This window comes from Nothobranchius furzeri, chromosome 19 (assembly GCF_043380555.1).
Source record: "Nothobranchius furzeri strain GRZ-AD chromosome 19, NfurGRZ-RIMD1, whole genome shotgun sequence".
Taxonomy (NCBI): domain Eukaryota; kingdom Metazoa; phylum Chordata; class Actinopteri; order Cyprinodontiformes; family Nothobranchiidae; genus Nothobranchius; species Nothobranchius furzeri.
The window spans coordinates 7,989,875-8,005,937 of record NC_091759.1 but is presented as its reverse complement, the minus strand read 5'-3'; the positions used below and the strand labels follow the sequence as shown (position 1 = coordinate 8,005,937).

Sequence of the window (16,063 nt, the reverse complement as noted above, 5' to 3'; positions counted from 1 at the left end):
AATAACACTGATTATTATTTTACGAAATATACAATATTTTAGTCATATACATCACAATAGGATGACATAATTGAAAATAGGGGTGGGACTTGAACACATTAATTATGATTAAATAATTAGAAAAAAAGGACGTAAAGTCAATTTTTTTCAGTAATTCAACTAGACAAAGAGACTATTTAAAGGCTCAGGAACCCTTTGCAGGTGTTTTCTATTTGTAATTATGCATTTTAGTTGATTTGGGTCTTGTATCATATCAGACAGTGACATTGGAATAATGATTTTTTTTTTTAGAAATTAAAAAGCTTTAGTTTACAGTAATAATAACCATGTCTAATGTTTGATTCTCTGCCTCATTACTTTTCATATAAAATTGCTTTGAGGCCACATTTTCCCGATCAATTAAAATGCGATTAATTAAGATTAATTAATTACCAAGCCTCTGATTAAATTTTTTTTAATTGAGTTGAGTCCCACCTCTAATTGCAATACTAAAAGCCAGTCAATATTTCCTGTTTTAAGATAGAAATAAATTCGAAAACTCAGGCCAGAAGCTTCTCAGACACATCCAGTATTATTGGAAGATCTTGCCGTTTTTTTAATAATACATGAAGGCAGTAATAAGTGCTGCCACTTAGCTGGTGGAGTTTGAACAACACAAAAGAAATACAGTAATGTTTGATGTAAATTCTCAGTAAAAATGCATTCATAAAATATCACAATAGTTCAGAGTATGGATATTTTTTTCATCCATAGAAATCATGCATTTTTATTTACTGTACTTCAATTTGCGCTGTAGCTCTGTACATCAAGTGTAAGTAGAAGGTTAAGTGACCGCCTCAGAGGTGAGCAAACACTGATGATTACATTTTCATAGGGGTCATTATAAGTGAGACTCCCGAGTCTTTATCAGGGTCGGCATCTGCAGAGAAAACAGCCAAAGCAGCTGATGGGCTCTCTGCGTAAACTGTGTTTGAGGTTAGCATCTCTCAGATTACATTTAAATACAAACAAAGAGATGGGAGTTGAATTAGATCTGCATTCATTAGCTTGTAAAGGAAAAGTAGATTTCGACTGATAATAGCTGTAAATTAATGTACAGCAACAGGGAGATAATTAGAGAATAAATGTGCATGATTACATTTAATAACAATCCCTTCAGTGTAGACGTTTTACAGAGAAACAGGAATGCAGGTGTCAGTGCATGTAAAAAAAGAAAAGCCTGTTGATTATCAAAATTAAAATGTATCAAAAGGCTTAATAGTAGTTCCTTTGATAAACACGTCTGGAGTGGAAATCCTGACAGAATTATCTTTAACTACATGACAGAAACTGAAATGCAACAATGCAAGTTGATTGCAGCTTCTCTTCAAGTCTTGAGCTCAATCAGCACAAGGATAAAAAAAAAAGCGAGAGAGTAAACAGCATTATGGTCACAGAGGACCATGGGAAGATGAAGGCCCAGGGCAAAAGCCATTGCTGAGTTTCTATATGTGTTTACAAACGAGCTCTACGTGAAGTAATGGCTCTAACAACCAGCCGGCTGCCACGGAGCAACAGTAACAGCAGAAGGCGAGAGTCGGAAAGTGTCTGGAGCAGAGTCTTGAAGCCGTTATCTGCCTGTGAGTTTTATGCAGGGCTTATCTGATGACCACAGGCCGCCTTTGAAGACAGGATGCAGGATATAGAGAAGGCAGCATGCAGCAGGGAGAGGGTTTTATTCTACGAGCAAACACACATTTATGTTTAACACCATCTTTTAGGGAGTTGTTCATTCCACAAAACACTGTTAGGTAGACCATTGTGAGGGTTTGTGTTTACTGAGGTCTCCAATCCCATCGACATGACTTCAAAGAGGGGTATTTGTGTACATCAGCGTTTCACTGCATCCCTATAATCAGCTGTAATATTCTGGTCTAAAGAAAAACAGAACGAAGAAGCACGTGACTAAAACAAAGTTGTTGTTTTTTTTCCAAAACATTTGAGAACTTGACGTGCACAGACCCTTGTATGTTACTCAACACATCGCTTAACACCTACACTTCAACACCAGGAACCATGAAATCAGGGTTCGATAAATCAACCAGAACCCCAACCTCCAAATTCAATATGGCTGCTTTGCTCTTGAAGCGACAACGGTAAATATTTAATGTCACACGAACACTTTTTGTTTAAAATTTATTCCTAATCTATGTAAAGTAACAGAAATCCCACATGTATTAACTACGGGTGGGCCAATTTTCTTGCCTAAGAAACGAAATATCAAGATAAGCTAGTTTCATTACATAAATACACCCATTACGCAGTGGATTATGCTAACGTGAGTCATGCAGCGCGAGTAATTAAACTTTTGAATGCAAATATGTCTGGAATCTCATAGTATTCACTCATAGCAGCGACTAGGGAAAGAACCATGGCAGTTTGAGGTATTTTGGCTGCTGCAGGCTTACAATCTCCCAGTGACCTGGTTATAGGGTGGACTCGTTCTCAAAAAACGGCAAAACCCGCTAGTCATGACGAAAAGGCTTACTGGGACAAAACATCCCAACAAAACATTAGAAGAGTGAAGCTGAATGCAAAGATTAGGGCTGAACATTAAACCAGCAGTTTTTATGACTGTAGAGAACAACTAGACACGTAAGAATGAATGAGATGACAGCTTACTGTCAGACATCAGCGATGGAGAAGCAGCGAGCTAGTAGGAGCGAGGCACCATTGCCAAGTCTTCAAATTCACTAGCTGTATATTTTTGTCAATGCAAGCTTTACTGGGTCATCTTGAGTCTTGTTTGAAAAAACAACAACTGGAGACGCTGTCCATTCGTAACGTCTCTATAAAAACACAGAGACCATTGTGATGTCATTCACAAACACCTGGTTCTAGTTCCATAACAAATTGGGAGTTTTCTCCCTCGATTCCCAACCTCACCCACTCCACAGCCTCACCTGAGTAGCGATGGGTACCGAATTCGGTACTTTTAAAGGTACCGACCGAATTCCACAGTACCGACCGAGCACCGATTCACGTCATTTGAAACAGTGCCTCGTTTCGGTACCCGTCCTTCATAACGAGAACTTGCCTAGACAGCTGCGCATGCGCAAGAGCGTTATGTCATCGGTCGCTGCGAGCGAGTTGTAAACAGAGCAGCATGGTAGAAAGAACGCACGCTAAAGCTTGGGTCCACTTCGCTAAATGTGATGGGTAACTGGGTGATGATGAAACCAGCGACAACGATCTAAGTGAGACATCCTCATCTTAATCTGCTCCGGTAGGTAAATAAAATGTAAGATAACGTTAGCTTGATTTGTTAGTGTCGTTCCGCTAATGGTGCGTTCGTAATTTCCTCGGAACTCCGAATTTCCGACTAGAAGAACATGAACGCGCTCTAAAGTTTGGCTTCACTTTACTAAATGCGACGGGTGATTGGGTGAAGATGAAACCAGTGACAACGATCTAAGTGTGAGGCATCATCGTTTTAATCTGCTCCAGCAGTTAAATAAACTGTTTAAGATAACGTTAGCTTGATAAATTAGCTTCCATTGCCACCATTGTTATCATCTAATGGTGCGTTCGCTTTCTCCTCGGAAATTCTAACTTCCCAGTAGGAAAAATCAAATGAAAAAGGACGGTAAAAGGAATGAAGATACACAGTAAATTTAGTTCACAGTAAAGATGTTTGCTTCAGTTTAATTATCAGCTTATAAAACTACAAGGACGATGTTAAAATACAAACAGTTGAATGCTATTTATTGTGATATTTATCAAATATTGTTATATATTGAGAAAAATATATATTTAATTATAAAAGAGAATTAAAATATTAAACATTTAAAAGTATTTAAAATTGGTACCGTTAAGTACCGGTATCGATTCCTAGGTACCGGCAATTAGTACCGAATCGATTCAAATGTCAAAGGTACCCATCCCTACACCAGAGAGTTGACCAGATGATATGTTACTACCAGAGAGGCTTCTGTCCATCAGAGCATTTAACTGCTGAGATCCTCCACCTAATCTCATCCAACTCTGCCCTTTCTTCTCTGATCACACTAATATTCAGCCAGAAGATGATCGCTCCGTCTACGTTTCATATCTGCCTAATAATAGTGTCACCATTGATTAAGTCCTACAGCTAAACTGGAACATTCCTGACTAAAATGGGAGTAGAAGATGATAATGAGGTAACAGTCTGACTTTGTGTAAAAGGCTAAAAGAAGCTGGTGGGTAATGAGATCCTGGCGGTGTTACTGACGACAACAATCAATCCTGGTTGGTTGCTCTCTGCAGGAGGAACACGACGTCACAAAGAAGGAGTGGGCTGGAGCAATCAGAAGGACAAAGATGACTCTAAATTAAAATAGGTCCTATACCACAATAAAACCTATTTTATTTTACTCACACCTGTCCCCTCTGCGCTTACATATATGTCTCCTTTTCTACCAATCCCTAAAAATCTGTCCTCCCTCCAGTCCTCTCTGCAGTGTGATTGATGAAGCAGAATTATGGTAATCTGCAGGATTTGACATCTGTCTCGCAGCCAGCCAAATAGATTTAGCTTAGACTGAAGGAGTCGGACATTTTTAAAAGTTCTCATGCAAACAATCTGTTGCAGAGGCGCTGTGACTGGGCAGTCTTATATCCTCTCTCTCTTCCTCATCAACCCCCTGACGGGCTTGTGTCTAACCTGATAAATAATGCAGAAAACACTGGCTAAATGGCTTCTGACAACTTCCTCTCACTCCCATGAAACTGTAAAAAAGAAATTCAGGAATACAACTAATCATTTGACCGGAACATCCTAAAAATGCATAAAAACACAAACATTCAGTTCCCGTTCGCTCAGTTCAGCTAAACTATTGTTCATGTTTTGTTCAGAAGCAGCAAGTGGCCGTCTCAGAAAGCATTTAACAGAACGTACCTGCAAAATAAGAACGTTGTCTGGTGGTCAGGTTAGGTAGGAGTCTGACAGATCAACGACGCATTCCCGACTCGTTCTGCAGCTAAACGTTTAGTTTCTTGGTGTTCCATAAGAAAAACTAACTCTCAGGAAGAGAAATGTGTAGCTCACTAAACATTTTGAGCTACGAGCCGTTTAAATGCAACACCTTGAACCACTGAGGCAGACCCTGAGCTCTGGAGCTGCATTTACAGCTGCTGCTTACTGTCACATAGCATCAGTGCACTTAGACTCAGGAGAAAAGAAAATAAACAAGTTCAGATTCATGGTGAGTCAACCGCTATAACGAATAAAGACTGAAAATGTGTGAGAACTCAGACGAAATTTTCAGTTGAGTTGACTTAACGTTATTATAGTCTGAGTGCAGAAGGCTGGCAGAATTTTTACATTTCTGTCATTTATTCACAAAGTTCACATCTAAATGATGCATTTTCAATATGTTCAGACTTTTCTTTAGGGAAAGTATTATTTTAAACAGACATTTCGTTTGAGTCTGGTAGGAAAATTATCAGTTTATTTGCAGCATTCTGATTAAAGAAATTGAAACTGAATATTAGAGGTCAGGCCCGATAACGTGGCTCTTACACAGCAACAACATTTTTACTTGGTGTTTTTACTGCAGAAAGTTTCCCCCCTGGATACTTCTTTATAAAAAAAAAATCTAAATGGAAACTGCTGGAGGTACGTTGATGTCAGCCAAGATGAAAATTTGGGTCAAGTTTGTTTTGAGAATGATAGAGCCTCCATTTTATAATTACTGTTGCAACCTTAAATATGCGTTTGTTGTTTCAGAGCTTCTTATACATTATCCAGCCTGTCGGAGAAATCGAGGACCAGTTGAAAGCCCATGCATACACGAGGAGAACATACAAACTTTATGCAAAAAAGGCTTGCGTGACAACAAAGCTACCAACTTCACCACCAAATGGTACTACAGGCTACCTAGCAACACTGACTGTTTTAATTTATTGTATTTTAAGGTTAGTAATATATTCTTAAGGTTATAACTTAAAAAAATTTATATATATATATATATATACACACATATATATATATATATACACACACATATATATATATATATATATCAACAAACAAGTATAATTTCACCAGCCTAGAATCTAGACCATCAGTTAGCTGAAGCTAAAGAATGGTCTAGTCATGCTCCATAGAAACCTCCGCAGCCTTAGACTGTCTGGTACCAGTCCAATCACAGCACTTTAACCGTAGGGTTGGCAGGATGTTGCATCCTCTTAGACGTGTTATGGCAGACTGCCCAGTGACTGACATCTTTAGCATCCAATCACAGCGCTCTATTGGTTTGGTGGGCCAATCACAGTGCTCCATCAGCCAGGTGGGCGGGGTGTTACTGGGACTTAGCGAAACAAATTTTGCAACGGCTCTGTAGTGGTCTAGTCGCAGTGCTCTATTGATTTGGTGGACCAATCACAGCACTCACAGGGCCGTTATTGAAAAAACAAAGATGGCGATGGCTTGTTTGAAGCGGCTTTGGCATTACCTTTAGACTATTTAGACTTAGGCTTTTCTTTGAGGCAAGAGCAGATAGAGATACTTAAAGCTGTTTTCCGGAGTTTTCCTCTTTCAGAAATTATGTATAATTTGTCAGAAATCCGTAAAAGTGATCATCTTATCATGTACTGTGATATAATATAAGCAATACGTCTTTTTATTTTATTTTATTTTTTTGCTAAGCACGTCCCCAGCCAGGCAGAGCCCCATGCAATAGGAAACTGAGCGCCGACCAGAACTAACCAATAGCGTTAGACTACCGCTTAGACGCTTCACATTTAAAGGGACTTTATGGAGTTTTGAATTTTTATGCTCGCAATTGTCCCCTCAGGCCAAAAGCGTAACGGCAGCTTCAATAGAAGGCTCGTGCACAAGGCGCACATGCTGTACGTGCACACTCCTTAACGAAAATAGCAGCTGAGACAGTCCTGTGTGTGTGTGTGGGGGGGGGGGGGGGGGGGGCAGAGGACAGGAGGACACGCAGCTAATTAATTAAATAATTTGGTTCTGTACCTTTCTCTTCAGCACAGCCGACAAAGGTTTAAGATGGGTCAGTCCTCCTGCATGCTCAGATCATTCCCTTCCCTTGCTTGAAAAATTGTTCCAAAATGAAAATTGAACCCACATATTTTTTATCTGTGAATTTAATGCTGTTCGGCGAGTCTCAAATAAAAATGTGGGTGTCTTACTGTAAAAAAATATACCATTAATGTAAAAAAGAAACTCTAAATAAGCTATGTTCACATCAAGAATCGAACCTGGGTCTCCCTGCACGAGAGTCCATAGTCTTATTAGATGAGCTAAAGCACCAGTGATATCTTTTGTATCTGTAACATTTATATCCTGGATGACAGCTGAAACAACGTTCAAAGAACGGTTCAGAGCGAAAATGGCTATTTTGTTGCTAATTTGCAGGAAATATCTAGAAGAAAGTAACTAAGGGTCCTCAGAAATGTAGCTAGGTTCATCACTAGGCGTTAGGAACAGCGACAAGGTCGCTGAGTTGGCACTGCCTCACTCTCTGCTGCTAAAGCTACGGATAGCAAATGCTACGGGCGATGCCTGAGCGTGAACGCGCATGAAGCAGCCAGCTCGACCCGAGCAGCTCTCTTTTTCTGTGATTTTACAGAAAAACAGGCAATCACAGTAAAAATGCCAGGGCTCATTCTACAGGACCAGGGCATTGTAGGAGAATGTATAAAGAAGACATTTCTTATTTCTACACATGTTTTGGCTGTCAAACTTCCATAATGTCCCTTTAAGGAATACCCTGGCATGACTTATAACGCTACTACCACTCAACCCTGGCATGAAAAGGTTTACATCAGACCCCCTCTGTATGTGGATGGAGATGTGATCTGCATGTTGTGTTCTGACACTTTTGACTCAATACAAACAAAAAAATCTGGAAAATTAAAAAAGTCAAACCAGAGTTTACGCTCTAATTTAGGCTCATTTTTATTTCTCTTAGGTAAATTTAGCTGAATTAAATTAATCGGTTTACCTGAAAGTGTAATGATTAAAATATTTCGTTACTTAGTTTTTCCAAAACAAAAACTTGCCATTAAACAAATGAGCAGAACTTCTTCCTCAGATATAATAACTTTAGAAAATTGTATTGGCTCCAAACTGCCAAAGCTTCCTCAGAAGCCCTTAATCTATGGACAAACCTGACCTTTAGTCTGTCTAAACAAGTCTTTGTGTAGTCGACTTTTATAAGTGGTTGTAGGAGAGCTGTTCTTACCATGTAGAAGTAGGACAGACAGCAGCCAATGGTCCAGAATACTGAGCCCGTCTTCACAGACTTCACCTGGGGACCGGAACAGAAATAGAAGATTTGCCCATTAGTAATTAAAAAAAAAAACTCTTTGATGTCAAATAACACAAACAGGCACTTTGTGTTTTAAGGATTCTGAAATTATAAATTAAACAAACCCATGACCTGCAAATCTCAGTTATCTGAGAACCAACCTGGTCAGAGAAGAGTTCAGACAAGGACACTAATCCAGTAAACATGATCTCTAAAAACCAGGAGCTGACATTAAAAACTGGTGTTAATAAAAAAAAAAAACATCATTTAATCTCTCTCTCGCTCTCTCTCCAGAGTGACCTTTAAGGTGATCCAACTCAGAACCAGTGCAGTTTGCCGTGGAGGACTGTTGAGAATCGTGATTGCCTTCAACAAATCCTGATTACTGAGAAAAGAGAATCAATGGAAGCTGGACCACAGTGGTCTCACCTTACCAAACAACCTGACTTAGACGTCTGGATCAATCAGCGGCACGCCATGACATGGCTTTAGGTGAGGGTCAAAATCCATCCCAACACACAAACGAACAGACTGAAACATCCCCACCAATGTGGGGTTTACTTTCATCTGTATAAGGAAAATGTTTCAGACCTTGTATGTCTTTGGCTGACAGGACAGTTAAGCTCAAGTCAAGTAAAAATGTTTTCCATCAGCAGATTAGAAAAGTTTAATTATCACTACAATCTTGTGCCTACAAACATATTATTGATTTCAATGTCATCAGGAGCAAATGTGTCTCTTTTACATACCACACTACAAATAAGCTTAATGATGCCATAATGTCAGTCGTGTTGACTTCAGTAGAGATGAACTTTTTAAGTGCAAAAACCTCTGAGCATTAATTACTTTGAAGCACTTTCTTTTAACCAACTATTTTGATTTCTGGTCCTTTCTTGGTGTAGATGGAGACTGAGAAGTTAGTTCATGAATTTAATGAATGTTGCCATTTATTTTCCATTATTCAAGACATGCAAGTATACAAGCACACATTGCAGTTCCCCGAGTCACTATAAAGACAATGCAATAGGAAGCGGACAGGAAGTACTATAGGAGGATCTTTTGTGACATCAGTGTTAGTTTTTCGAATTGCATCACAGTAGTGTGTGGCAAGAAACAACGCATTTTGCCTATAATTCGGTTGTTTTGCATGTTTGGAGGAGGATTTAGCGAAGCAGATGGATCATTCTTGCTGTGTGGTTGATAGTTCGGCCCGTGGGAGGCTTGATAAAATGTTTTACTGGAAATACCCCCGTAAACAACCGCGAAATACAAAAGATGACAGGAAGCGACCTGGACTCTGAAAAAAGCCTGTATTGCTGCTACAACGGACAGTTTGTGAGGCATGTTTAGTTCATGGCAAGTCCTTGTGACCAAGAATTTAATTAGAGAAGATGTTTTAAAAAACATTCATCTTCGTGCATTGTTGAATCCACAAAGTCGTGTTGTTATCCCGTTCCGATTCAGGTGTCTCAATCCGCGATCATTATAATAAAAAATAAAGATATAAATAAGGGCACCGATTAATGAAGACTTATCCAGCTTTGAAGTGAAGATTTATCTGTTTTCTTTGGCCATCACCCACAGGTGAACGCTGTGGCTCTGCTCATCGAAGCCAACTGTTGCCATTAGCATGGCCGCTGCTTTCTGTTCAGAAGAAATCGGCTAAACTTTCCTTAAAACAATAATCGTAGGCCTCCAGATGTTCATCTCAGAGCTCAAACAGGCTTTTAATAACTTAAATTTTCTCTTAAATAGAAATATCTCAAAATACAAATTTGAAGCTTCTATCTAAACCTCTTGTCTTTGTACGTTTAAGTGTTTATATATCCAGGATTTTGTCCATAAACCACATGGGGCATCTGTACTGTTAAACTTCAGCTTACAGATGTCTTGTTTCTATTGATTATGGGTCCTTGTTTAAACCATAGACATGAACATGTATGCACCAATGGGTGCTGAGAGCGTAACAGCATTGCCGCCATATTGGGTGGGTCTACTCAATCTCGACGCAAAGGGAGCAACTATGGCTGTCTTTTGTACAGCCTACAGTTGCAACAACCGGTGCACTATTGAACAGATCATGAGGGCTTACTATAGACTTTTCTAGCCTACATGATGGGGTTTTATATTTTCAATTATGTGATTATATCATCGACATATATACTAGACAATGCATAGGCTCCAATAATGTTTTTAAGCCAAAATGGTAGGTGGCCACCACCACCATTTTGACCATGTCAATTTACCCGAAGCAGCTCATCTGAATGAGACACTTTTAGTTTCATATATTTGCAACTTAAAAAAAAAAAAAAAGTTGCGTAAACTACTAAAGGCAAAGTCACTAAAACCTCTCACACACAACGTATATTTTTGTAAGTGCGCAGGCGACCACCACAACAGTGCTAATGGAAAAATCATTCAAATTTGACATTTTCACTCACGCCGAGTCACGCAGCCCCGTGTTTTCCATTTATCGTGGATACATGCTGCGTCTCAGCCTCCTCCTGAACGACCCCCACCCAGTCGCTGCTCTCTTTGTGAAGACACAGAAGTCACCCAGTTTGACACCAGTCCAGCTAATTAAATGTGAGTAGAGAGACAGAGTGGAATTACTGTTACAACAATGCAGCCGGGTTACAAAAACGAAGGGGTGCTGTGAAAATCTGTGTTGTGTGAGTGTTTCTCTTATGTAGACCAGTGGAGCAGCTCTCCTCTGAGTGAGTGGATTCAATTATAGATTATAAGAGGATGTGTGTGTGTTAGAGGGGTAAATACACAGATTAAGAGACTGGAGTTGAATGGGTTATTAGTGGTGAAAATGAAGGACTTGAATAATGAAGATTGGGCAGAGACCTAAGAGTAAAAATCTTTGTGTTTCTATCGTTCTAAGAAGGATTTAGACACAGGAGGGGGGTGGGGGTGGGTAATGAGCGATGACACAAGCCGAGAAAATAAGTTTGGGAGAACAAGAAGGAGGAATAAGCAAACATAACAAAGCAAGAGAAAGACAAAGGACGACAAAGACAATTAAAGATAGACAATATAGAAGAAGGATGGAGAGGAGGACAAGAAACCATAAAGACAAATGTGGGTAAATGAGACTGATAATGGGGAGCAGTGGTGCATGGCCAGGATGATTGTTTTTCAGGGCCTTCGCTAAATCGAATGGAAGATGTGAATAGGGGCAGACGAGTGGAGCAAGGGTTTTTCTCTTTGATGGTGCAGCTCCACTCATGACACACCACCTTAAGAGGCGGTGATGGCTGTCGGGATGAACACCTGCCTCACCCGGAGATGTATTGTCCCCACACATAAGATGACAAGAGGTCATTAAGATGATGCAGAAACAACACGTCCCTGATGCAATCTAGTACAGATGCTGAGATGAGAAATGGTTCTGCCACAGGTTTAGAGCCAGTTCAAACAAGGTGAAAGGTGATGTCATCATCTGACTCGAAACATCTTCTAATGATTTCACAAAGACAACGTCTTGTTTGGGTTTATTATTTCAGACAGAGGGCATTACATCATAAAGCACTTTCAGAATGAAGCTCACTCCTTTCGAAATTAATTTAACAGAAAAATTTTGCTGAGCTTCCAGTCTCTGTGGCTCGACTAGTATTTGTGGTTTCCCCAAGTCCCCCAAATCTAAAAGCTCAATTTAAACCTCTTGGTGAGGTCTTTGTTTGCTATAGCTGCAGATAAGTTACTGGATTCTGTCCGTCGTTGGGAAGAAACTGGTTACTTGGTCAGCAGGACGAAAGCAAGATGTAAGCTGCTAGGGATGGATAATATATCGGCCTGAATATTGGTATCGGCCGATATGAGTAATTTTTAAAAAATCGATAAATAAAACCATGCCGATAACAACCGATATTTTTTCCATTTCGTCTCCATTTGTTTGTTTCAGAGGGTGAGGGGGGTGATGTGTAATTGTTTAGTCATGTGAACAGTAGATGTGCTGAAAAAAATCGATTCAAGTCTGAATCGGGATTCTTATTCATAAAGATTCAGAATCAATTCACAAAGATTCAGAATCGATTCCAAGAACTCAAATATTTGGCATGTTACAGGTTTGAGATGCACTTTTTTGATCTTTGTTAGGAGAGTCAGTACTCCGTTTACTTTTGTGGTCCCATAAATTGAGATGATTTATGTGTGAATCTGCTGATAAGAGGGCACTTGAATGTAATTTTTTCCATACTCAGAAATTTGAGATATTCTCATATTTTCTAAGTTGATAAATGAGTACTCAGGATTACTCATGTAACTTGTTTCTACACATACTTAAAAAGTATTTGACCGTCTTTTACTTTCAAAGCTACTGTTAGGTAACTACAGATTTGTTATATTTTACAAGGCAAGCAAAAATAAATGTTGCCTTTTGGTCAAAAGATTGCATCTGTTTACAGTTTTAGAATCACTTTATTTACATTGTAAATTTGCATTTTTGGAGCACGGCCAGTTTAAAGTCAAATAAAAATGTCCCATAGCTTTAACTAACTTGTACAACAAAGTAGTTAAACCTGGAGCTGACACTCTTTGTTAATACTGATAGTGAATCGATTTAAATTGAGAATCGAGAATAGATTCTGAATCGAATCGGCACCCCAAGAATCGGAATCGAATCAAATCGTGAGTTGCTGTAAGATTCACATCCCTAGTGAACAGTGAATGAAATCATCTCAGAACCGTAAAATGAGTGTGTTGTGTGTACATAATAACATAAATTCAGCTTTAATAATTTTCATTCTATACAAAATCTACTGATTTTAGAAGCAGTAATGTCAGTATTATCGGTATCAGCAAATATTGGTTATTGGCCATAACAGTGATCTTAATATCAGAATCGGCCCAAAAATGTCATATCGGTGCACCACTATAAGCTTCATTAAGCTCAGCGTGTTAGAAAACAGGAGACTGCAATGAACATCAATCAGCTTCATATGTTAAAGAGTATTTTACGGTGCATTAGACTGGAGCTCTTATTGTGAAGGGATTGGAAAAAAGTTGTACATAATTTCTTCTCCCCTGCCACTGAAAAATAAGGATGGCACATAAGACTTGTTCTACGAAAGGCTTTATGAGCCGCTTGATCCAGTAAACACATGCTCTTATGATCTTTGATTGGGTGATCAAAGTAGGCACCTCAAAATCTGAGGTCAAGGTTCTTTGAGTCTACCTAAAGTTGAAGAGTTTCATTGTCTTTAGGCATCATCTGCGATAAAGATGAAAGAAATGGATCAGCAAATCACTGTGTTCATCCACATTAACGAGTGCATTGCTCTGGTCTATCGAGGTAAACCTCTACATTTACCTCTATGTTCTGTCTTGTACTCTATACCAGTCATTACCTTTAAGTCATGATGACATTATGACAACATCGATAGATACACTGTTTTGTGGCTGGGTGTTCTCTTTGAAATAACATGAGGACCTCCATCAGCCAAGGAAGCCCAAAGTAGAACCGCTTCTCATCGTAAGAAAGTGGTTCAGGCACTTGCCTCTTGGTTAATACATCCCAACTGGTCTGGGAACACCTTGGGGTATCCCAAGAGGAGTGTGTAGATAAAGAGAAGTATAACTGGGCTCTGTACTAGACCAGTTACCAAAGTGACCTGACCTTGGATAAGAGGTGGGTGGACATCTAAAATACACACAAATTGGAGAGGTAGTCAGCATCTCCTAGAGTCTGTTGAGTCAAATCATTTATACAGTTTTTAAAGGGACAACTTGTAGTTTTTTTCCCATTAATCTCTGGAAACATCCATCAAATAGTTGTTTAAAATAAATTCAGTGATATCCAGCTGTTGAAAAATATTTGCAGCTTCGTAACATATGACCATAAAAATCGGGTGTAAACTACATGGGAGGGGGGGCTAAATCTCTGGGCGAAGCCTAATTAGACAAATGTTTCCTTCTACGGGAGCCTGTGAGGACGAACCTCATTTACTGATTTACTTTCACCATTCATACGAGTTATTTTACACATGTACCTTTTCGCTCGTTACCAGTGATGAAAGGGAGTCTGATGTGCTTGTCATTTTGAGGGAGAAGATCTGACGAAGTACTAGTTTGAAAATTGCACTCCCATTTTTGACCCTAATGGCCATCCGTTGGTAAGGTCTTACTCAAACACAAAAATAGCACTTCCTTGCAATTGTTATTCAGGTATGTACTGCAACTTACCGCCAGGGAAAATACATGTTACGTTAAACATTGCAGTCGCCATCTTAACAAACTGATGCTGTAAAAACTAATGTAACCACTGAAAGAGTATTTTTTAATTACCATTATTTAGTTAAAGCTTAGCTATTTTATGTGCTCATCTCTGTTTTTCAGTAATACCGCCAGTAACATATTGTGTCCCTAAAGTAATTTAATATTTACTGACATTTATCCGTTTCCACAGTATCAGTCAAAAGCTTGGACTCTTGGCTGACCGGGTGTGTGTTTCTGTAGAATCTGGCAGCCCTCCTATTCCTCTCCAGACAAACTGAGATGATATTCTATGTTTTGACTGGCTCTATCTTTCAAAGGTAATCATTTCATGACTGATGCTTTTCTTAGACCTGGCTCGTAGCCAAGAGAAGTAAAGAAAGCAGGCCATCATCATGAGGATTGTATTTAATGTCAATCAAAGCATGCACTCAAGGTTCAAGTGCAGGTTAACCAGCCACAATCTCCACCGCCAAGCTGCAACTAATGGGATTTTTTTTCAGAAAAAAAAAGCAAATGTGCAGACTGGAGTAGAATATTCAGAAAAAACCTAATGCTAAGAGAAAATAACCGCCAATGCTACTCAGCTGAAACCTAAAAATTACTGGCAGACAGATAAGGTAGCACCAGCTGAAATTGCCAAAAGATATGCGGAGTGTGTTTAAGGATGTAAGTTTAACTGAGTGGAACTATCAGTTGTGTGGTTACATTGCTGACTCAGTGCACAGACAGTATTTTATCGAGGGACTTGAACGGTCAGCGCCTGGACACTGCAGCTCAGCACCAGACAGGAGGTAAAACCACACGTGGAACTTGCACTGATGCTTTAACAAGGCGACTTTAACCAACACGGCTGAATATTTGTGTAGGGTTCAGGAAATAGAGTGCTTTAAGAGCTCAATATATATTACCTCTACTTGTGACCAATAAGATGTGATGCTCCATCTAAATATAGAATATGAACCTGTCTGGTTTTTACTGTGTTAATCAGAAGATTCTAGGATTCTTTGTTTATTCAGGGATTGTACACACTTCATTTTGATTCAGAAAAGAGTCAGGTTTATAAAAGTAAGAATTTATTTTACAAACAATTAAAACATAACAGGGCAACTAACATTTACTGTGAAGATGGAACTAGATGTGATGTATGAAACCTATGTGTGAATGTGATGTTATCAGAACTTCCGTATCTAGGAAAGCTGAGTTCTGGATGTAAAAGAATTTGGTTTGTGTTAAGCTATGAAGTTGATTATTATCAAAAACACATCAGACACAATCTGTCATGTCTACGTACCCACTCGAAGACCCTCGTGATAGATCTAGAATGTCGAAGTCCTCGGACTTCCAGGCACCGAGGTCCGTAGAAGAAACTGTGGCACTAGTTGACCGGTCTTAGAGATGTCTCCAGGTCACGACAGACGGATGGAACCGCACGTCTGGGACTCTTAAGGAGTCTAAACAATTTCAGCTTTTTCTGCAGGAACTGTTTGCTGTATCAGCTTCGCAGGTGCAAAAAGATTTTGACTACGTGTCAAAAGCTTTGATGGTTA

The 16,063-nt window shown here is 39.3% G+C and overlaps 1 protein-coding gene across 2 annotated transcripts in view; it reads right to left on the bottom strand.

The window, feature by feature from the left end:
* LOC107394545 (dolichyl-diphosphooligosaccharide--protein glycosyltransferase subunit STT3B) overlaps positions 1-16,063 on the bottom strand; it is a 143,542-nt gene that overhangs the window by 35,554 nt on the left and 91,925 nt on the right. For both annotated transcript variants that reach the window (XM_070547595.1, XM_070547594.1), the window contains exon 4: positions 8,229-8,294. In XM_070547595.1, the coding sequence (XP_070403696.1) occupies positions 8,229-8,294 (66 nt within the window). The remainder of the gene's footprint in view (positions 1-8,228; positions 8,295-16,063) is intronic.